Raw genomic sequence first — 24,198 nt, 5'->3', positions numbered from 1 at the left:
GACTTGAAGCACTTACTGATGAAGATCAAAGACCACAGCCTTCAGTATGGATTACACCTCAACATAAAGAAAACAAAAATCCTCACAACTGGACCAGTGAGCAACATCACCATGATTAACGGAGAAAAGACTGAAGTTGTCAAGGATTTCATTTTGCTTGGATCCACAATAAACTCACATGGAAGCAGCAGTTAAGAAACCAAACGATGCATTGCATTGGGCAAATCTGCTGCAAAAGACCTCTTTAAAGTGTTGAAAAGCAAAGATGTTACCTTGAAGACTAAGATACGCCTGACCCAAGCCATGGTGTTTTCAATCACCTTACATGCATGGGAAAACTGGACAATGAATAAGGAAGACCGAAGAATAATGGCTGTCTTTGAATTATGGTGTTGGCGAAGAATATTGAATATACCATGGACTGCCAGAAGAATTTACAAATCTGTCTTGGAAGAAGTACAATCAAAATGCACATTAGAAGCAAGGATGGCGAGACTTTGTCTCACATTCTTTGGACGTGTTATCAGGAGGGACCAGTCCTTGGAGAAGGACATCATGATTGGTAGAGAGGAGGGTGAGCAAAAAAGAGGAAGACTCTCATTGAGATAGACTAACACAGTGGCTGCAGCAATGGGCTCAATTGTTGTGAGGATGGCACAGGACTGGGCAGTGTTTCTTTTTGTTATACACAGGGTCACTATGAGTCAGAACTGACTCGATGGCACCTAACAAGAACAACAACATCTTATGCTCTCTTATGTCTTGCTTCTCTCATTCAGCATTGGATTTGTGAATTTTATTCCTGTTGTTGCATGTAGCTGTAGTTAATTCCACATCATTTTTGTAAAATATTCCATGCTGTGACTATGTCACAATATATCCATTTTACTGATGATAAGCATTTGGGTCATTTTGATCTACTTATAATAGTGCTATGTGAATATTCTACTGCATGACTTTTGATAAACGGATGTACTAATTTTGGGGGAGCTTATAGTTAGGAATGAATTTCCAGGTTGTGTGGTGTACTTAAGGAGCCCTGGTGGCACAGTTAGCGCTCGGCTGCTAACTGAAATGTCAGTGGTTTGAACCCACCAGTTGCTCCACAGGAGATGTGGCAGTATGCTTCTGTAAACATTACAGCCTTTGAAACCCTATTTATGGGGCAGTACAATTCTTTCTTTCAGGGGCGATATGAATCAGAATTGACTTGACGACAACAGGTTTGGTGGTTTATTTTATGGTATGCTTATGTTCAGCTTTAGTAGGTACTGAGAACATTTTTCTGAATTTTTTGCATCAATTTACACTCCAGCCTGCAGTGTATGAGACTTATTGTTGTTAGTTGTCATCGGGTCAACTCTGACTTAAGGCAACTTTATGTATAACAGAACTAAATGTTGCCTGCTCCTGCGACATCTTCATGATCTTTGGTATGTTTGAGTCCATTGCTGCTGCTATTGTGTCAGTCCACCTCACTGAGTGTTTCTTCCCTTGTTTTCACTGACCCTCTACTTTATCAAATATGATGTCTTTTTCTAGCAATTGATCTTTCCTGATGACGTGTCCAAAGTAAACGAGGCAAAATCTCACCATCCTCACTTCTAAGGAGCATTCTGGTTGTATTTCTTCTAAGACTGATTTGTTCATTCTTCTGTAAGTCCATGGTGTATTCAGTATTCTTTGCCTACACCACAATTTGAATTCACCAATTCTTTTTTTTTTTCCTTCTTCATTGTTCAACTTTTATATGCATATGAGGCGATTGAAAAGACCATGGTTTGGGTCAGGCTCACGTTAGACTTCTTTAAAGTTTTAAAAAGCAAATATAACTCTTTGATGACCAAGGTGAACCTGACCCAACTTTGTCTCATGGACATGTTATCAGGAGCGAACATTCCCTGCAGAAGGACATCATGCTTGGTAAAGTACAGGATCAGAGATAAAGAGGAAGACCCTCAATGCGATGGATTGACACAGTGACTGCAGCAATGGATTCAAGCATAACAATGATTATGAGAATGATACAGGATGGGGCAGTGTTTTGTTCTGTTGTACATAGGGTCACTATGAGTCGGAACTGACTCTATGGCACCTAACAACAACAGCAGTAAGTGCTTGAAGTATATCTTAGATTGTTAGTGCATCTTCCTCCAATATTGATGCTGCTTTCTTCTTCACATAGTCCAATTTCTTGGACTATATGTTTAGCATACAAATTGAATAAGTAAAGTTAAAAGATGAAATGTTGTCTAATATGCTCCCCAACATTTGATATTATCCTACCTTCTATTTTTAATCACCTTCTTATATATCTTTCATTTGTTCATTAATGCATTCCTTTAAAAAACATTGATTGAATGCTTAATGTGCCAAGCACCTAAGACACAAGCTAAATGAAAAATTATAAAAATAAAGTTCTTGATTTCAGGGAATTCACTATCTAAATATAGAAATAGAAAAGATAATTTCTTTATAAGAGATTGTGCATTAATTTCATAACAGAAGTGATAGCAAATGAGGTGAAATTTGAAGATGAATGATGTTTTGCCAATGGTATAAACGGCAAAAGGACACTCCAGGCTGTGTATAAAGGAGAAGGTGGGATGAGTATATGAAAAATTTTTCCCTTAATAAATACACATTGCTAAATATGAATATGTGATCTGAATAAAAGATTGGTAAGAAATGGGGCTAGAGAGTTAAGCAGAGGACAGATCATGAAAGGACATTGTGTTTTATACTAAGAAGTTTTGATATTACCCTGAAGTTTACTTACAAGTGTCTTAATAAGACATAATGACTGTTCCATTTATAAACCACTGCATATTAAAACAGCCCAAAACTTACTGGCATATAAACAATAATTTTTTAATAGTGATCACAACTTTTGTGGGCCAGACATTTGGAAAGGCCTAGCAGGCGTTAAAAAAATAAAATAAAATCCCATTTCTATCGAGTCAATTCCGAGTCATGGTGACCCTATAGGACAGAGTAGAACTGCCCCATAGGGTTTCCAAGGAGCACAGCTGGTAGATTCGAACAGGCAACCTTTGGTTAGCAGCCATAGCTCTTAACCACTGTGCCACCAAGTCATAGTTTGTATCTATTCCATGATGTTTGGTCCTCAGCTTGGAAGGTTTAAAAAAACAGCTGTAGGTGACTCAAAGTCCTGGAGGCTAAAATCATCCTCAAGTCTGGCATCTGACCTGGAATTACTCCACTAGCTAATTTAAATTTTTACATGGTAGCTCTGGGTCCCAAGAGCAAGTGTTCCAGGTTCCCGTGAACAAAGGCGAAGCTACCTGGTCTCTTCTGACCAAGCCTCAGATGTCTCACTGCAATATTTCTTCTGCACTCAATATGTGGAGGCAGTTACAAGGTCACCCACATTTAACCTGAGGGAACAGGGACTGTACTTCTTGGGGTGGGTGAGGGCTTTCAAGGAATTTGTGGCCATGTTTTTAAACCACCACTTTGAGTATGTTATCTTATGCCTTTATTTCGTTTGCTATGTGTTATGTATAATACTATAATATTCTCAAAAGTGATGTAAGATGGTTTTATTATTTCTTTTTCCTGGCCATTCTGCCTGTAATGTAAAAATCTCCCAGTTGGCACCGTGGCTTGGAGAGCACAGACTTGACCATTGACCTCTTCTCTTCTCAGAATTAAATAGTGATTTTGCAAAGACAAGAATGTTTTGCTATTAGAAAGGCATCACTCTAACATGGCTTGCATTCATATATTAAGGTAAAATACTTTTGAAACAAAATTAAATATATCCAGGCAAAAATTAGTGTCTTTACATTTTCAGTGTATCAGTTTGGTTTATAAGAGTGATATGCCAGGTATACTTCTATGATTGATTTCCCAACTTACTTTCTTGACATTTTCCCAATGTAAGTCTCTTAATTAAAAAACCTGAACATAAATATAGTCATATAGATTTAAAAATATACATGTATAGCTTTGGACCAGCAAATGATACCCTTCGTTTACAATGGAGAGACTTCTTAGCTATTACCTTTTATAAACACATTGCCGTCTCATCGATTCTGACTCATGGTAACCTTATAAGACAGAGTAGAACTGCCTCATAGAGTTTCCAAGGAGTGCCTGGTGGATTCAAACTGCCGATCTTTTGGTTAGCAGCCATAGCTCTTAACCACTACGCCACCAGGGTTTCCTTACCTTTTGTAAGTGTGTTATTTTACAAAAATGCATACCAAAGAAGCGTGATAGTATCTTCCTATTTTTATTAATACTTAAAATATTAGTTTTCCCTTTGCAATTCATTTTCTTCTCAATCAAATTCACTGATTAAGGTGCTACGCTAAAGAGTCTACAGTGTTCATGAAAATATTTGCCCATTTTACTTGTTACTTTTTTCCCTGCCTTAGCAAATTTTCGATTGTTTTGGTTAAATTTGAAGAAGAATGGGAAAATTGAAATTCACAGGAAGTATTTATGAGTAATCTGGATGGGGAGCCATTTCATGACCTTCTTTTTAAAAAGTGATGATATTTATCAAGGCAGCATAGGACGGTTTCTTGTCGCCTAGTAGCAGTAGCTATGACGTAAGAGCCCCATGCTTTAGTTGTATAATTGTATTGCTTATTGTTTTGGCATTCTTTATCTTACCATTCTAAAAACTTTCCCTTGCTGTACACAGATGGGTTGCAGAACTAGGGCTTTCTTCCAATATTTTATGTTTCAAATGATATAACTTATTTTGATATTGTGAATGTTTAGAATGCCCCATTATGCTATGGAAGGATGAGGGTAGTTGAAAGGAATGGAAATAAAAGGTCTCTTACTGGCTCAGCTGTCACACAAGTGCAAAATGTCCTTAAGCAAATAATCATTTACATGGTCAAATACCTTAAAAATGTCACTAACTTGTTATGTTTTCAGATAGGTCTATATTCTTGTCGGCTTCCTATTTCGATGTGGTTATAAAAGTGTGTGGTGATTTTATTTTCAATGGCACTTTGACTACTGGAGATAGGTATGTTAGCCCTTAAAGGAATGTTACACATAGCAATGATTGTGAGGATGGTGGAGGATGGCTCAGTATTTCGTTCTATTGTACATAGGGTGCTGAGTCAGAATTGAAGGCACCTAACAACAACAGCAACAACAAAGTGTTGCTAATAGAACCTAGCATTCAGAAGCCCTTGCAATTATGGTGACCACATTGATGGCTCTGTTTTTATGACATTGTCTTGTTTTCATCATTATGCTGTAGATTCCCAAGTTAATCATAGAATCCCGCTTTTCCCAGTTCATGGACCTAAATAGAAGTGCACAAAAATCTGTCCTCAGGTCCCCCGCACAAATCTCCTGATTCTTTTACCTAGTTACCATAAAGTGGTGCAATGATTAAGGTCGGTGGTTCAAACCCATCCAGTGACTCAGCAGGAGAAAAGACCTGTTGTTCTGCTCCTGTAAAGGTTATAGCCTAGGATACCCGATGAGGCAGCTAGTTCTACTCTGCCCTGTATGGTAGCTGTGAGTCAGAATCAAGTTGCCAGCACACAACAAAAACAGCTGATTTGGAGTAACCAACCACATCTGCTGAATTCATTTTGCAGTAAAATTTCTCTTTCTCTGGATAGAATCCCAGGCATCTAATCCAATAAGACACTTGATTAGTTTCTGTTTTTTGTTTTATCTCAAAACTGAGGAAAGTGTTCTCTAATTGCTAATTTATACCGTTTGTTTCATTGGAATGAACATATATTGGAAATCTTCACATGACAAAGCTGAGTTGGATCTATATAAGTTAATGACAAATTTTCTTTGCGATCAAGATTTTTAAAGTTACTGAAAATTTATGATTTTTGAGCTAAAAAGAATCTTAAAATTATGACTGCTCTGGAATTAGTGTCATACTCATAAATCCAATTTTCTGGATGAGTTATCTGTGTGACTGATGTTTTATTCAATTGGTTACACTATGTTATACCAAAATCTTTTTCATAAAAAACATATAAACAAAAACATAAATATACCACTTGTTACATAGAGGTGATACATGACAGACCACAAGATAGTCACTCATACCTTCCAGTGTCATGTAGAAAAAATAGGTAAATAACAGTTCTCCTGATTAGCTTAAGGAAAGTAAAATTTTGGATTTTACCACCCTTGGAATCAGGGTCACTGAGTGGAGGGAGTAAGTAGTTTCTTTTAATCCCATTGCTAAACTGAGTCATTACATTGAAAAAAAATGGCCATCTGTTGCTCTCTACGTATACACAAAAACCCTATGCATCAATTTGTATCAACTTGGAATTATTACAAAGTACACATTTATAATGAACATATGCTTATTATGTATTGTATTGTATTACATTGAGTTAACACAATGGAGTGTATAAATCCAGGAACAAAATTGACACATTTGTATTGTATTTGATTATAATTAAATGTTGGAAAATTACTCATTGCATAATTCTGAAATTCCATAAAAATTTGAACTTAGTCTTATAAGATTTTTTAATGTTGTTGTATTCTAGATGTGGAAGACTCAGGATTTGTTTTCTGTACTAATACTTTTTTTTTTCTTGATTATATTATACATAGTATATAGACATGGTGTATATATGTGTGTGCTTATATATATAATGACATTGTAATCTTATTTCAGGGATTTGGCAGATTTTTATCCCTTTAATTGATAGCTCTTGATTTACTGGATTGGGCTATTGTGTCTTAATATGTGTTAATATAAAATAAAATTCAAGTGTTAATCCAAATCTTTTGGTTATAATTTAGAGTGGAATGATAGCTTGTATAATTTCATAATTTAGGCATATTTAACATGTTGCTAAAATAGGTATTGTCTTTGCCAAACATTGTTCCCCTCTTTCTCCCAATACAAACACTCACACACACCCACACATTTACATATATATATATATATATATATGTATATAAGTTATAAATTATCCCACTTCATACAGTTGACTGACAGAATGATGTGATTATCTGTTTATGGCTCTAGACTTGAGGAAACTACCCTAAGAGTTGAAAGCTTTCCTGATTTTACTGACCTGATTGTTATTGTTTGTATGATTTGGATGTTCTTTCCTTGAAATGCTATGAACAGTTTGAGCTGAAATGAAGGATTAAATGACCATAAGAGAAATCTTCTGTATTGGATAGTGTATGACTCATTCAAAGGGATACATAATTCTAATCATAAGGTATATGGTTTGCTGTCGTGTTGACTGTGATACTATCAGAGGCTTTTGTGAAGTTGTTGAATGACCACAAATAATTTGTTATTCTGATCTGATTCATTGCATAGATGTTAATGAGAAGAGAGTAGTTTTTGGTCAAAATGAGGTGTATTACTGGTAGTTATCTCACAGTTAGATTATATGGGTTAATAAACAAATAAACGTCACATTTCAAAATCCTTTCACCTTTTCATATACCCTAAATATGGTCCTAACCTTGTTTATAGTTTCTGCTGACAGATGTAAAACAGTGTGCTGCTGCTGTGCCTTTTTATTTCAAGCAGATAATAAAGTTATTGCAGCCATGTTTTCAAATCAAGCTGAATAAAATGCCATGGTAATGCATAGGATATAAAATTCAGTATGCAAAATTTGCAGTTTCTTTGCTGAAATGATCCTTCTTATTTCAGCACTTTAGGCAGCAGGAAAGGGCCATATCATAGAGATTAAATACCACAGTTCCACAGATCTTGCAGTTTAGAGAAATGAATACATATCACACAGTGACTTGAAAGACAAAATAGCTGTTTAATGTGAAGAGTGCCATATATAACATCAGAATTTTTCCTACCCTAAATGAAGTTTTATCCAAATAACTCAAATTATTAGTATATAGTCTCTTAATGGTACAACTGGATATTTTGGATATTTTTCATTATTGATATTCAGTGTGTTCAAACTACTTTTAAAATGTACACATGAGTACTTTTTCTTCACATGGAAAATACTTTTTAAAAAATTAATTAATCTGACTTTACTGAAAGACAAAAAAGAATTATTGCTAGGTTTGTAGCTGTGCCATTTTTTAGGAGCTGGATAAATCATTTGATGCTATTTGGTCACTAAGCAATTGCTTAGAAAGTGTTCTTTTGTTCCAGTCAACTAACTCTTTTAATTAAATAGTAACATTTTGTAGGTACTGTGTATCAATGTCAGAGCAATGGGCTAGCTACATAGTTCAAAGCACCAAGTGGCAAATCTTACTTTTTGAGGAGTTAATTTCAGCATCCAAAAATAACACACACACATACACTTTTACTGTCACCTTCTGCAAATGAAGATTCTCACACTGAAATTGTAGTACACATCTTCTTGTATGGAATAAGTAGAGTTTATGTAGTTAGTTTTTTCTTATAATCACATGGGTAACTTTTTGTTCAAGGTGTTGCTGAGCCAGTCATTCATTCTATAACAGTATTGACAACTTTGTCAAACACTGCAGCAAACGCTGGGGATGTAATGATGAGAAAACTGTATGAGCACATGACAAATTTTCTTAGAAAACAGGGATAAAAGAAAAAGTTAAACTATTTATGGTCTATAGTTGCCTAATCACTTCTTTTAGCTTTTTGGTATGGGGATGGTGGTGGTGGTTGCCATTTTCTTCTAGGTATACACTTTTTAATGAAAACTCTAACCATATTAAACATTCAAATGACCCCTGTCATTATATCATTTCTACCTTATTGTATAGTCTTCATAACTGGCATTCTTAAGGTTTGTGAATAGATAATATGGTAATCTGCTTCACCATTTTCCTATTTTTAATGAATATTTTAATGTTTAGTTTTCTGCTCTTGTGAGCAAAGATTTAAATTATCTCAGAATTAACTCCCAGTAATAAGATCAATTTGGGTTATGAGCATGTTCGTATTTCTTCATATATATTTATGGCTTGTCTTCCAAAAACATTGTTCCCAGTTTACTTGCCTGTGAGCAAGCTGTGCACTCGAATGCTCATTTACCTATGTCTTGATGACCATGGCCAAGCCTGTCTGAATAGATGATCACCCCTACAGGGCTTGTACCCTTTTCCTCAAAATTCTGCTCCAATGCTCTTTTGAGAAATGAAACTGTGAGTGATGTGACTGTAGGTAAACAAAAGCAGTGAATTAGGGAAGGAAAATTATTTCTATTGTTGATTTTGGTATTTCTCCAGAGGAGCTTATTGCCATTTTGGGCTGAAGTATTCTTCATGTATGGAACTATCCTGGGCATTTCATGATTTTAAACATCACTGGCCCCCACATCCACTCAAGGCCAGTAGCACACTTTGGTTACTTGAACAACTGCCCTCAGTGGAGAACCAATATGAAGGAATGAAAAAACTTTGTTTATAATTTTAGTGATCAAAAATGTATCATAAAAACAAACATATAGAATATTTTATTAAATGACAGCTTCGATATTCAATTGCAAGGTTTTTGTTTTCTTTTCATTATCCCTAAAACTTAATTTCTACCTATTTATAGCTGTGCTTATTTAATATGGTTCTCAGAAGGTTTGTGTGTGTATGTGTGTGTGTTTATGTGTGAAATATTGTGAGTGTGATAACTGGGGCCCAGTACATACTATTGCCATTGTCCAACGTAACTTTATACTTACACTTTTCATGGAGATGATAATAATAGGTAAGGTAGCTCCTTTTTATTAATACTTTTTTAAGGTAGTAGTGTAAGTTTGATAACATCCAAACTTTGTGATATCTTAGCATTAACTTTATTGGATCAGTGCAAGCTTACGAGCCACCTGGATGATATGATTTGAAAAAGATATCCATCAACTGGACCGATGAATTTTAAAAAGAACTCAATGTAATAAATTGTAAAAAACGAAAAATAAGGTAACGGGAAAGAAAATTAAACTATGAAAATCTTGAACTAGTGAATTTGTTTAACAGGAGCTGAAACTGGATCAAAACTTCAGTGAGGTAGCAGTAGAATAAAAATTTTTTTGAAGTGATCCATTTGTTTAAGTAAACAAATGTTAGCAAATGAGAAAAAAAATCTGTCTCCAAGGCAATGTTGAAATTTGTACTAATTTAGACGTGGTATGAAAGCATTGACTCCTATAGTAATTCGGAGTAATAATTTTCATCACGTCTATTTTCATTCCCTTTACAACAAACAGATAGCCCCCCCCCAAAAAAAAAGACAATATGGATAAATTATTAGCTCTTACATAATTTCAACTGCTCTGAATTTAGCCAGGAAGCTAAGAGTAAAACAAAGCATAATGTTTCTTTGGTAGAAGTATTTTCTGCTTATAATCTCCCTGCCAATTAGAGAAACTCACCAAAAATCAGTTGCCAAAAATCGATTCTAACTAATGGTATCCCCATGTGTGTTAGTATAGAACTGTGCTCCATAGGGTTTTCAAAGGTTGATTTTTCAAAAGAGCCTCTGGGTGGACTTGAACCTCCAATGTTTTGGTTAGCAGCTGAACACATTAACCATTTGTTCCACTGAAGAACTCAACTAGAGAAAATGTGGAGCTTAGATGTCTCTCTGGAGGAAGTACAAGGTCACAGTCCATGTTATTTATAGGCTGAAAATGTCCTCCAAAGATATCATATCCTAATCCCTGAAGTCTCTGATTGTGACCTTACAAGGAAAAATGGTCTTTGCAGATGTGATTAAATTAAGGATTTTTAGATGAGAGATTATCCTGGATTATCCAGTAAATGCAGTCATATTATCCTCATAAATGGGAGGCAGAGGGAGAATTGATTACATATGGAAGAAGAGAAGGCACTGTGAGCAAGGAGGCAGAGATTGGTGTGACGTGGCCAGGAACCAAGTAATACCAGCAGCCACCAGAAGCTGGAAGAGGCAAGGAATCAATTCTTCCCTAGAGACCCTGGAGAAAGTGCGGCCCTGCCAACACCTTGATTTTCAACCCAGTGGTACTGATTTCAGATTTCTGGGCTCCAGAACTGTAAGAGAATAAATTTCTGTTGTTTTAAGCCACGAAGTTTGTGGTAATTTGTTACAACACTTATTTGAACCTAATGAAATATCATTACCTGCTTCTATAGTGGGAGGGTTAATCTTGAAATACTTTTGGTCAAAGCCTCTTTGACAGACATGCATGAATTTTAATATAAATAAAACAGTTTGGAAGGAGATAGGATTGAAGGTATTTAGTTTATCTATTTGGAAAAACGACTGTAGAAGTGTTATTTGCCTTGACATTTACTTTGTTAACCTGACTTTTTTCTGGCTTTCTGGCTTCTATTTCTGATTTTGCATTTTATTAATTAACTGAATTTTGATAAGTGACACATATGTTTGTAAAATAGCATTATAATGGGAATAACTGGATGAGAATATACTTTTATAATGACTTATCCTTATTTCAATACACTTTAAGATTATTTGAAATATAAAAACAAATGAAGCAATTTGAATGTATAATTGAGATTTTGTAATAGGTTTAGCTCTAGAATAATGAATGTAACTCATTAATTGAAAGTTAATTGGTAACATTGGCAAAGTTTATCTTGTATTTTGGGGATTGCATGCTTCAGTTGATACCTAGGGTACTACCGGGATTTATTTGTACCACACCTCTGGGCCTGATAGTGTATTAAGTTATGAAGAGTATTAATATTGCTGCAGAACAATTACTTGTTCATTTGCTAACTATTAAAATTCATGCATAATTTACTGAAATGAATAGAGGTTTTATAAATAAGCCTTCTTGTTCTCAAGGGCCTCAAAACAAAATACATATGCTAATGTAAGACTACTTTTTACTTCCAACATAAAAAATTTAATATGTAGTGGTGTATTAGCCTCATTAAGGCTAGGTTTCACTTCTTATAATCATGCTGTTAATCAATGTATATGCTTCTAAGCTGCCCTTAAAAGTGCCACAGTTCTGAATTTGAGCTACAGCTTTAGTTACTGTACTGCCCCTTTCGTTTGCCTGACCAATACAAAATGCAAAAGTGACCAGAGTGAGTTGCTGTCCTTCTTCAGGCCACGAGCCCTGTTACATCCAACTCATTTTTTTATATACATAAAACGCTAGTGTTGAATATTAATTTTCACTTTTAAAATTTATGTGCTCTCTGGCAAAAATAAAACAAAAAATAATGGCATCAAATATAGGGTTTGTTGATGTATTTTGAAATGCCGAGACTTCTAAAATTCTTACAAGAATGCCTAGTTTACCAGTAAGGGAATTGTAATGTCAAGAAGTTAAATAGCATGTTCAAGTTTACCCAGCTATTAGTTATGTATGCATTTTTGTAACTAGGTCTCATCACTCCAAATTTTATTTTGCATGTTACATTCTTGAAGATGAAAAGGGTAGAAGAAACATTATGCTTTGCTTTGCTGTTTCACTTATTTCCAATGTTATATTTCTTTCTCTTGGAGAAACCTCCCCTACCCTTTCCTCTCCCCTCTTCTCTCTTCTTTTATTTTCTCCTTATTTTTCATGGCAGTGATATGTAGAGTTTTGATAGGTGAGATTTAATATCCCCTGGGAAATGGTGAAGCAGTGGTTAAAGTGCTTGGCTGCTAACTGAAATGTCCATGGTTTGAACCCACCAGCCTCTCAATGGGAGAAACATGTGGCAATCTGCTTGCAGAAATATTCAAAGCCTTGGAAACCCTATAGGGCAGTTCTACTCTGTCTTACAGGATTGCTATGAGTAGGAATTGACTCGAAGACAATGGGTTTGTTTTTTTGGTTGTTTGGGTGATGCAAACAGTTAAGTACTTGGCTGCAAACTGAAAGGTTAGAATTCACCCAGGGCATCTCAAGAAAATATTGAGCAAATAATCCAAGAAGCTGGATTATATGAAGAAAAATGGGGCATCAGGATTGGAGGAAGACTCATTAACCACTTCCGTTATGCAGATGATGCAACCTTGCTTGCTGAAAGTGGAGAAGACTTGAAGCACTTATTGATGAAGATCAAAGACCACAGCCTTCAGTATGGATTACACCTCAACATAAAGAAAACAAAATCCTCACAACTGGACCAGCAAGCAACATCATAATAAATGGAGAAAAGATTGAGGTTGTCAAGGATTTCATTTTACTTGGGTCCACAGTCAACACCCATGGAAGCAGCGGTCAAGAAATCAAAGATGCATTGCATTGGGCAAATTGGCTGCAAGAGATCACTTTAAAGTGTTAAAAAGCAAAGATGTCAGTTTGAGGACTAAGGTGCGCCTGACCCAAGCCATGGTGTTGTCAATTGCCTCATATGTGTGCGAAAGCTGAACAATGAATAAGGAAGACCAAAGAAGAATTAACGCCTTTGAACTGTGGTGTTGGCAAAGAATATTGAATATACCATCGTCTGCCAAAAGAACAAACGAATTCATCTTGGAAGAAGTACAACCAGAATGCTCCTTAGAAGCAAGTATGGCAAGACTTTGTTTCACATACATTAGACATGTTAATCAGTAGGAACCCATCTCTGAAGAAGGACATCATGCTTGGTAAAGTAGAGGGTCAGAGAAAGAGAAGAAGACCCTCAACGAGATGGATTGACACAGTGGCTCCAACAATGGGCTTAAGCATAGCAATGATTGTGAGGATGGTGCAGGACCGGGCAGAGTGTCATTCTATTGTACATAGGGTAGCTATGAGTTGGAACCAACTTGATGACACCTAACAACCTAACAACAACCTCAAGAAGATCTGCTTCTGATAGGTCATAGCCACTGAAAACCCTACGGAGTTAAGTTCTACTCTGAAACATGTGGAGTAACCATGAGTTGAAATACACTCAACAGCAATTTTTTTTTTTAAATATGTATTAAGTCAGGTTTCAGAATACCTATAAATTTATAAAATAACAAAGGTTTGTTGTTTATAATTTGTTTGGCAAATAAATCCTCTTCATTCATCGTGTTAAGTATCATACCTCCTTAAAGGTTGTTGGTAAGCTATAAAGTGAGTGAGGCACTGCTGCTTCCGGGTAAAACCCCAATGAGCTGTGGATATAGCAGTGTTTTCTACTGAAATTAGTCAGTATATGAATCATCTGGAATGAAAACAAACATTGCACGTATGAGTCAGCTCAATTTATTCACGAAATACAGACTGCTTCTTAAAAATATGTGCAACTTTCAGATAGTCTGGGAAGACATTTGCATTTTTTCCATTATGTTCATTTCTCTATTTTGTTTCATTTAAGTTTTAAGGTTTAGAAAATATATCAACTTTACCCTTCTCCCGCTCTACCAAAACTTGTGTAAACTCTAAATATAAAAGTTTCTAGACTAGTTGGTGAAATGTCAGAATATGAAATGTTTATCTGTATCTTTTTTTTTTACTATTAACATTTTATTGTATTTTTGGTAAAAGTATATACAGCAAAACAGGTTCCCATTCAACAATTTTTACACAGTGACATTGGATACATTCTTCAGTTTGTGTCAACATTTTTATTATTTGTGTTCTAATTGTTCCATTCCCATTTAGTCTCACTGCCCCCTAAATGTCTCATTTGTGCTTGAGAGTAACCGTTATCCATTTGGTCTCATATAGATAATTTTTAGAAGAGCACATTTCTCAAGGATGAAGTTCTTTACTTTTTCAGCTAACCTGCTATTTAGTTAAAAGGATTTGAGGGGATAGTTTCTGTTCAAGGTTTAAAGAGTATCTATAGGCAATAGTATCGGTGATTCCTCCAGTCTCAGTGGGTCCAGTAAGTCTGGATTCTTTGAGAATTTGAAGTTCTTTTCCATGTTTTCTTTTCTTTTTCTATCAGGGTCCAACTATTGTGACCCTGATTATAATGTTTGGTAGTGGTACCTAGGTACCATCTGTTGTTTCCGGTCTCAAGGTAGAGGAGGCTATGGTTCATGGAGACTAATTAGTTCTGTATTCCAGTTCTTTCTCTGATTCTTGGATTTTGTTCTGATCCAGATGAATACAGACCAATAGCTGTATACTTAGATGGCTGTACGCTATCCATATCTTTCTTCATCTGATAAATGAGAATTCTGAACTGTTTTGGTTTTATTTAAACTATTTCTTTTGTGAATAATTTCTACATTGAATTTACTTAGGAAATTAAACAATGTTTACAAGCTAGAAAATTGTAACTACACATTGCTGAAATAATTTGCAAAACATTTGGAGCAGATTTTGTGGTTAAAGTTTATAAATCAGGTGTTAGGAACCATTTTCCCATAGAAATAAAAACAATGTATACAGTTTATATAGCACATATATTTTCTTATTTTCTCTTAGTATTGTGAGTTTTATTTTCATTTTAAATGTGAGCAAAGTGAAGTTACAAGGTCATGTTTCTACTAGTAACAAGAAAACTATTGCCATAATGAGTCATAATTATTGATGAGAGTAAGTTATATTCTTCACGAGTATTTGGATAGAAAAAAAAATGTGTTGCTCACTAGATACCATCCTCCCTTCATCTTTTATTTTCTATCACGGTATCCTTACATAACTCTCAGTTTAAAATAATGAATTTATTGATTGCATATTACTGTCTATGCCTTCCTTCCATAATATATGGATATGCAATGCCTAGAACAACCTAGCAATTTGTGGTTACTCAATAAATATCAGTCACATGAATTTTGAAGAAAAATTCTTGAAAATGTCTTTGCCTCTATAGCGATCCTGGCCAGGTTGGCTAGTCTTATCTTTTGTGTTAGGGTTGTTTGTAACTCGGGTTCATTAGCTAGGAACTGTACTTTTATACAATACAACTTAAAACCCTTGCTTTATTAAAACTTATATAAGAAGATAAACTATCCTAGAGGCTTTTTTTTTCCCATCGTACCTCATCCCAAACATAGATTTTCATTAAAATAAAAATCCTAGTCTGGATGATACTGTCTGTATGTTCTTAACTCCCCTCTATCTGCGTCTTGTCCAATCTACCTACTTATATTTAATAGTTACCTTAACTCTTAAAAAATTTTTTTAAATCAGGTTTTGAGCAGTTATCACTTTAATAAGATTAATGCTAATTTTTCTTTCCTTTAAAGTCTTCTGGCTTTTCTAATAAGGTTCTTCTATAGTTTCAAAGAAATCCTCAGCTGTTCACAATTGACTAACTAGATCTTCATGATACAGCATCCCCTATGGACAGACGTTTAAATAGAGTCAGAGTTGTGGATCCTTTTCTAAAGTCCAGTATCTAATTTCAGCTATATTGATGTTAAGGACTCTAAAAATTGTGCTCTAATTCATCATTTCTTTAAATTCAGACATTCAAATAATGTTTCCCAAAGTTCCTTTCAAGCAAAATATCTTCTGCTCTAAAAAATTAAATTACAGTCTACCTTTGACATTTGAGTTTAATATTTGATGCATTGTGTTCTCATATGCTACTCCTAAATGTGAAGTGACAGGATAGTGATTCGTGATTTTGTCTAGGTGAAAATTTTAATTTCTCCCACTGTGAGATGGGTATGTGGAAGCAAGTCAGTGCCTAGCATTAGCTTCTGAGTTCAGCTCTGTTTTGCCTTTCTCTTTTTCTCTCCTGCAAGAATTCCAAAGCAGTAAAAAACAAAGGAAAAACAAAAACGCTGCTTGGCTGTATTTCATGATTGAAATCATGAGTTACAGCAGTGTTCATTAACTTGGAGATTTACAAAGGTCTTTGGATCTTAAAAATGTCAAAGGTTAACTGTACTCTGTGAATAGCTAATCAGAGCTAGCCATCTCTAAATATTTTCTCTTTATTTCTTTTGTATACTTGATCTTTATAAGTTTATTTCCTGGAAAGCCATGTTTTTTAGTAAAGGAAAAGCTGTGCTATAAAGGGTCATATTCCGTCAGCAAAAGTATTTACTCTTTAAGAGTGCAGTTGCCAGACAACTCATATCTGGGTTTTCTTTTCAATATTTATCATGTACTCCTAAATAAATCATTCTTAAGCCCCCGGGCTTTAAGAAACATTAATATAGCTATGTATTATAGTGTTTTGTTTATTTAACTAACTAGATTGCATATTCATCTTTCCTAGAACCACCAAGACCCATTGCTCCTCCCCAGCTACTTGGTGTTGGGCCTACATATTTGCTGATTCAACTAAATGCCAACTCCATCATTGGCGATGGTCCCATTATCCTGAAAGAAGTGGAGTACAGAATGACATCAGGATCCTGGACAGAAACCCATGCAGTCAACGCTCCAACTTATAAATTATGGCATTTGGATCCAGATACTGAATATGAGATCCGTGTTCTACTTACAAGACCTGGTGAAGGTGGAACAGGGCTTCCAGGACCTCCACTAATTACCAGAACCAAATGCGCAGGTAAGACTGAATAGCAAAGCATTCTGCTTTATGAAGGAATGTAGCAAAAGGCATACAATATTAACAGTTGTGGTTATTTGGTAATGAATGTGTCACATTACTCTAAGAATTCCAGTGAACTAAGTAAATCATTGACCATGTCATAACTTTATGATTTCAGAGAAGTGTGAGAGCTTCTCTGTTATCATTCCATTATTATTATGAATCTATAGTATTTTCTTACATGGTAAATTTGCTCAGCCTGCCGTGTATTTGGTCCAAAAAAATCTCTAGTAGATGCAGGTGAAAGTACTATTGAGAGAGAAGACCTTTGCAGTTCAAGCAAATACTGAATACGTTTCTACCGCTTGGAAATTGTCTTCCTCAATAATTATAGTCAGTGCAGTGACTATATCTTATATAACATAGACAAGAAAAGTTCCACTGGTATAGTTCCTCAGTGGAGTAACTCCTGCTTAGGAAATTCTTACAGTTGAATGTTCCCCACTGGCTCAGTAGCTTGACATCCAGCTGTAAAATACAGAAAAGCTTTCCTTGAATTTTTGAGCCTTGTTATTGCCCTCCTCATACCTGAGCTAGAGTGGTGAAAATAGGAGCATATGAAGAAAACACAAAGAATAGAAAATGAAATAAAAAAATAATACATAAACAACCATCCTGGTGCCTTATTAGGAAAAATTGTTAGCTATTTATTAAACCACTAAAAAGTTTAATAATCTAAGTTATTTGAGTAACATTTTAGTACTGTGTTTATATTATTATTGAAAGCTGTTAGTTTAATTTTTAAAGAGGCATTTTGTGTCCATCATGCATTTTGTTGAAACACCTGCAGAGTTAGTGTATTCATCTATGAACATTTAAAGATTTAAGTTCTGAAAATTAAAAACTAAGACTGGGGATCTTAGAAAATATAAGTGCTTATAAAATATCTTGGTTCTTGAACATCTGTTTAGCATTAACAATGTTCTGTGGCTACCCACTCAATTAGCTGATATACTATAATCATTAAAGTTTTCTTTTTTTTAATCCAGCTCAGTTTTTATAGAAAGTTTAATTGCTCAATCATTATTTTGAGATTTAGACAATAAAGAGCCCACTAATTTGTTGACTGGTGTCATAAACTTATCAAGTGGTTGAAAAGCAGCTTAACCTAGAAGTTGCTGGATAAATCTCCATAGCTCAGCCTGAATCACTCGATTTGCTTTTTAACTTTCTGTAGAGTTAAATCCACCTACTTGAGGTAATGTAACAAATTCTTCCTGTGATAGTAGTAGGAAAACTTTTTGAGGGAAAGGCAAGTTGACCCCACAGCCTCATTTAGTCCAAGAAATAATTTCAAGGGGAAACAATGTGAAAACTGAGAAGTAGCTCAGTCTCTCCCAAAATTAATATCCATCACTAACACAGAAAAAGCATTACCAATGGAGTCCATTTTACTGAGGCTGTTGCTTATACATGTTTTGTGCTAAAATTTTTTTGTTTCTACATTTAATCATTCTAAGGTATATAAAAGTTATAATCATCAACGATAGCTTATTATTCCAGCAGTTTTCCTCTAGCTTCCTGTGCCCAAATTTCTTTGTTTTAAGGTCTCATCTGCTCTTATTTTTTGTTATCATCAAAATAGACCTTTAAAAAATTAGCAGTGCCATACACGTATTGTTAATGTAATGTAATTTTTTTAACCTAGAAATTATTAGAAATTGGTCACTGGTATGAAAGCCAATGGAGAATCTAAGTAAATGAGATTGTGTTTTTAAGCTAGTTATGTTTTATTAAGTGGATGAAAACAACACAGTAATGAACATTGCTTTATCCCTGTTGAGTGCTTATGTTTAGAGTACATATTGAACTCTGGTAAGTAAAAATGTGACTATAAACTGTTTGAGGGATTTTGTTTTGAGAATAACCTTATTTGAATGGGAGGAGATTGAGTAAAAATAACATACTCATAACTGCTTTCAAATTTATAAATGTCTTGACATTTTAGAATTATATGATATTGGGTCTTTTTTTCTGATTCTTTGAGAAGCATTAATTTGTGGACTCTGTGGCATAAAATAGTATCAGGCTCACTCACTTTCAGTTTTACTTGCCACTGTAGAAAATTTGTTTTTAAAACTATCTTTCACATGTTGTGCACCTTTATCACACAAGTGTATTATAGTTAATTAAAGGGCTCATAGTGTGTATCTGATGCAAATTTTTAGGAAAAAAGTGCTTATAGACTAGATTTTCAAGTTCATTATAGATTAAAGAGAAAGTGTTGTTGCATGCCGTTGAGTCAATTCGAACTCATAGTGGAACTGCCCCATAGGGTTTCCTAGGCTGTAATGTTTACCAGAGCAGATTGCCAGGTCTTTTCTTCCACAGAGCAGCTATTGGGTTTGAACTGATAGCCTTTTGGATAGCAGCCGAACATTTAAACATTGCACCACCAGGGATCCTCAAGAGAAACTGTGCCCATAACCATTGCCATTGAGTTGATTCCAACTCATAGCACCCCTATAAGACAGAGTAGAACTGCCCCATAGTGTTTCCAAGGCTGTAATCTTGTAATGCTCTTAATAAAACAGTACTTCAGTTTCTCTTAAGGAACCCTGGGGGTGTAATGGTTAAACGCTCAGCTGGTAATCAGAACATCAGCTGTTTGAACCCACCAACCACTCCATGGAAGAAAGATGTGGCAGTCAGCTTCCATAAAGATTATAGTCTTGGAAGCCCTATGGGGCAGTTCTACTCTGTCCTATGGAGTCACTATGAATCAGAATCGACTTTACGGCAATGAGTTTGGTTTTAAGTACAAAAGAATAAATTAGTTACTATTTACTATGTTGAAAATTCCACTATTTAAGCCATTGGCATTTTATTTCTGGCAGTAGTAAATGTTTACTTGGCAGAAATCGATCATTAAGTATTTTTCCAGCAAGTCACATGAATGGTTTTACTTATGTGTATTAATGAATAAATTTTACATTTGCAAATCCAAATATAGATTTTCATTGCTCATTATTGCTATACTACTTTAGAATCACTATATTAGGTAAGTCTATAATGTTATTTGATTTGAATACCAATCCTATCAGTTAGGTGTATTGTTATCTCAATTTTAAAATGGTGAATATAAGACTCGGGGGCGGGAGCAGGGGAGTGATTTGTCCGGGGTCTGACAGCTGGATAGTTCGATCTCAACCCCATTTTCTTGTATTTAAAAAGCCTGTACTCTGTCCTCTCTTACTCCTACCTTAGGTGTTTTTATTTTTTCCCCCTCACGCTAGTATGAATAAATGAAAGTACAATAGGTAAAAACTGGGAGGCATGTACACTTTAAAAAATAGTATCTGAACAGCTGACTTACTCCTTGAGAAATATAGCTCAGTGTTTTCACTTCACTTTTATTGAAAGGACAATTGAATGGTGTACTTAACACTCAAATATGTGCTGTGTTTTAAATATTTTAAACAGTTAAGGAAGTGTAAAAAAATGTTTCACTTTATCCTTTTCGGAAAATATCCTGCCTGGTTGCCAAAAACTATTTTTTGTGTTCTTTCTAAAGTACATTAAAATCATTTGGTAAGTGCAATTACCCGCTTCAGGGTCTCTTAAGTTAGGACAGGTGGTAATTACAGCCTCTGGTGGTTGAAGCCACCTATGCCTGCTGTGTGCCTCTCCATGCGTCTGAGTGGTATGATTATTTCACTGTTAGCTTACAGCTTGACCCATGTTATTGTTCACATAATGCTTCTTCAGGCATTTTATAAATTTTAGAACAGGTATATATATGAAGTTGTCTTAAATGGGTAATAATTCAAAAATTCCATTGAACAATTAAAGTTTTTTGTTTTTTGGGTTTTTTTTTTCTTGTGTGTTTCCTCTGGGTACACCATCTGGTACAGCAGCTAAGAAAATACAGTTTCACTTTCTCCTATTAAATGGAAATAAAATATGCCATCATCAGAAGTTGTCTGCATTGCATGCTTTGGCAGTTGCATGTTAAAATTGCTCTTTTAAATTGCCTTCTGCTTCTTCATAACCTATTTTGGAACTGCTGTATGATTAACTGACATTTTAGTAGCATCTCCCTCAGAGAAGGTCAATAGTTCAGAGTGTCCAGAACATAATATATTTACACAGTTGGGAAAACTGCTCTCTACTCTTATATTGAAGTTCAATGCTCTTGGCAGTTTTCCATGAAACATGTAGACCTATGAAGCAGTCAAAAGCAGTGTGTCTCATTTTAAACATAAACATTTACTAAAACTGCATTTTTTTTCTATTCTGAATCCAAAATGAAGAGGAAAAACAAAACAAACAAACAACAACCAAAAAAACCAAACAGAGCAATCCTCAGGCATATACCAGGTGAGGAATTAAATTTGCGCCTTTCGGCTATAGCTTCATCAGCAAAATGGAACCATATATTGATTTTTACTGTGGTCCAAGATAGTTATCAATCACAAAGACTAGTTATCAGTGACAGTCAGCCTTGAGGTTAAAACAAAATAAACAGCTCGGTAAGAATTGGTTTGGTTTAACAGTGTAAGGATGGCTTACTATTTGATTTAGCTTGAAGGGTTATATCTATGCTCTTTTTATTTTTTTCTGAATGTATTAATTTCTTAGTTATGATCTTTATGTGATTTCATTATTGTTTTGAACAACAATTTTAAAAGTCAACAGTATTACTGTTATTGAAATTAACAAAACTAAAGATGAAAATGGCCAGAAAAAGTAAGGGAAAACATTTTTTCAATTTCCTTAAAAAGCCAAAAGGGGAAAATCCTTTTTTAGATTTCTTTCTTTTTGGAGAGTAATAACTGAAACTGTTTTTCAGATTTTTTAGAGAATATTTCAGTTATAAGAACATTTATCTGCTCAGTAAAGCTTTTATTACTTTTTCTCTTTGTTAACAGCACTGGGTTAAGTACTAGCACGTCAGTTATACAATCAAGGTCTTGTCCTTAAGCCCCTCATAATCACCAGGGACAGACCTATCAACAAAGAGTAAAATGTAAAGTGATTCAAACTGAGAGGAAGGGAGTGTTTCAGAAAAGCTGTGACCAGAAAGGAATGGCTTTTAAACAGGGTCTTAAAAATTGATTATGAATGTTTGAGGCAGTAAAAAGTAGAAAATAGAATTAGAAACAGAGAGAAAATCACAGGTTTAACCCAAGAATGAGCATTGCTGCTGTTTTTTGGGTTCTGAGAGTAGATTGCTTCGAGTGGAGCATTGGCTAACTCTGGGCTTGTGGTAGACATGAAGCTGGTAGGTAGGCTGTGACCAGGTCTTACATGATCCTGCTTATTATACAGTCGTTTTTAAGAAGCAGACTGATATTACCAGCTTTGGTTTTTAGAAAGATCATACCCAAAGCTCTGGGTAAGACAGATTAGAACTGAGGAAACTTGGGACAGAGAGACCATGAAAACATGGTTATAATTAAGGAAAATATGTTGGCTATAATCTTCTATAGGGATTGCCTGGGCGGCCTAAGTGTTTAAGCCCTCAACTACTAGCCAAAAGGTTGGCCGTTTGAACCCACCCAGAGGCCCTCGGAAGACAGGCCTGGTGATCTGCTTCTGAAAGGTCACAGCCTTGCAAACCCTATGGAGCAGTTCTACGCTGCACGCACGGGGTCATCGTGAGTTGGAATCGACTCAACGGCAGCTAACACCAACAACATAATCTTCTATACAGCGTTTACCTCACATTTCAGAGATAGGAATCTGTAAATTCCTGGAAAATACTGCCATTCCTAATATTTAAGAAAGTTTCTTTGAATAAACAGATTTAAAAGATATCTTGTAGGTGATCTGACTTACTTTATTGTTTTATTTCTTTTTTCAAATATGTGGTTGTCCAATGTTATTAATATGCATACAAGACCAGTGGTATAATGTGTGGTTTTAGAGGAGAAAATAAGTTTAAAAAAAAAAAATTGGACAGGAATTCAAGAGCTACTGTGTATTTGATAGGCTATTTACTTTTGCCACAAATGTTTACAGAGGGTCAGACTTGTACACATTGCCTCACTCAGGACTGTGGAAGATACAGCGTTAATAACACAGGATTTCTACTCTTAAAAACTGACAGTCTGGTGCTATAACCATAATAAAAGTAAAGAAAAATAAGTGATATAGTAAAAATACCAAGTACTTTGAAAATCCAGATTAGAGGGAGATAATTTCTGACAAAAAAATACATATTTTTCCCAAGCACCATATTTGGAACCAATGTTAACTTTTCTTTTATGAACAGAACTAGATTATTACTTTTGTTGAATAAGCTCTTTGTCTTATTCCTAATTCCTTAGTATGAAATAATACATAGAATAGTGTCCAGACAGCAGACACCATGAGGGTGACTCATCTTCCCGCTTCCTCTCCACCAACATATATCCAAAAGTATTCAAAGGAAAGATATAATTCAAATCCTAATTTAAGTAATAAAAGTAATTATTATTATTATTTAAATTCCCTAGGGCTGAAGATTATAAAAATATTATTCTGGATTTCCTTGGAGCTTATATGGATGTGTGTGTATCAGTGTATGTATATATATAGAGAGAGAGAGAAACAGAGATAGGCGGGGGTGAAGAAGGAGAGAGACATGTTTATAAACTTTATAAACTCTCCTGTCTTAGTTTCCTAGTGCTGTTGTAACAGAAATACCACAAGTGGGTAGCTTTAAAGGGCAGAAATTTATTTTCTCACAGTTCAAGAGGCCAAAAGTCCAAATTTAGGGCACCATCTTTAGGAAAGGGTTCTTGCTCTGCTGGCTTTTGGGGAAGATTCTTGTCTTAGCTTCTGTAGCCATGGTGTTCCTAGGTTCATGGCAGTCCTCACCTGGCATCTGTCCCCTCCTGTTTGTGCTTGCTTGTCTGTGTTTATACTGCTCCTTAT

At 35.1% G+C, this 24,198-nt stretch overlaps 1 protein-coding gene across 1 annotated transcript in view; it reads left to right on the top strand.

Annotated features, from left to right (window-relative positions):
• The window catches only part of PTPRK (protein tyrosine phosphatase receptor type K), a 542,545-nt gene that overhangs the window by 275,407 nt on the left and 242,940 nt on the right, over positions 1 to 24,198 (top strand). The window contains exon 6 of the mRNA XM_023724464.1: positions 17,002 to 17,295. Within this exon, the coding sequence (XP_023580232.1) occupies positions 17,002 to 17,295 (294 nt within the window). The remainder of the gene's footprint in view (positions 1 to 17,001; positions 17,296 to 24,198) is intronic.

Source organism: Trichechus manatus, unplaced genomic scaffold (genome assembly GCF_000243295.1).
Source record: "Trichechus manatus latirostris isolate Lorelei unplaced genomic scaffold, TriManLat1.0 scaffold00248, whole genome shotgun sequence".
Lineage (NCBI taxonomy): Eukaryota > Metazoa > Chordata > Mammalia > Sirenia > Trichechidae > Trichechus > Trichechus manatus.
Note: the sequence above shows the minus strand (reverse complement) of the source record. Positions and strands in the feature narration are given on the sequence as shown.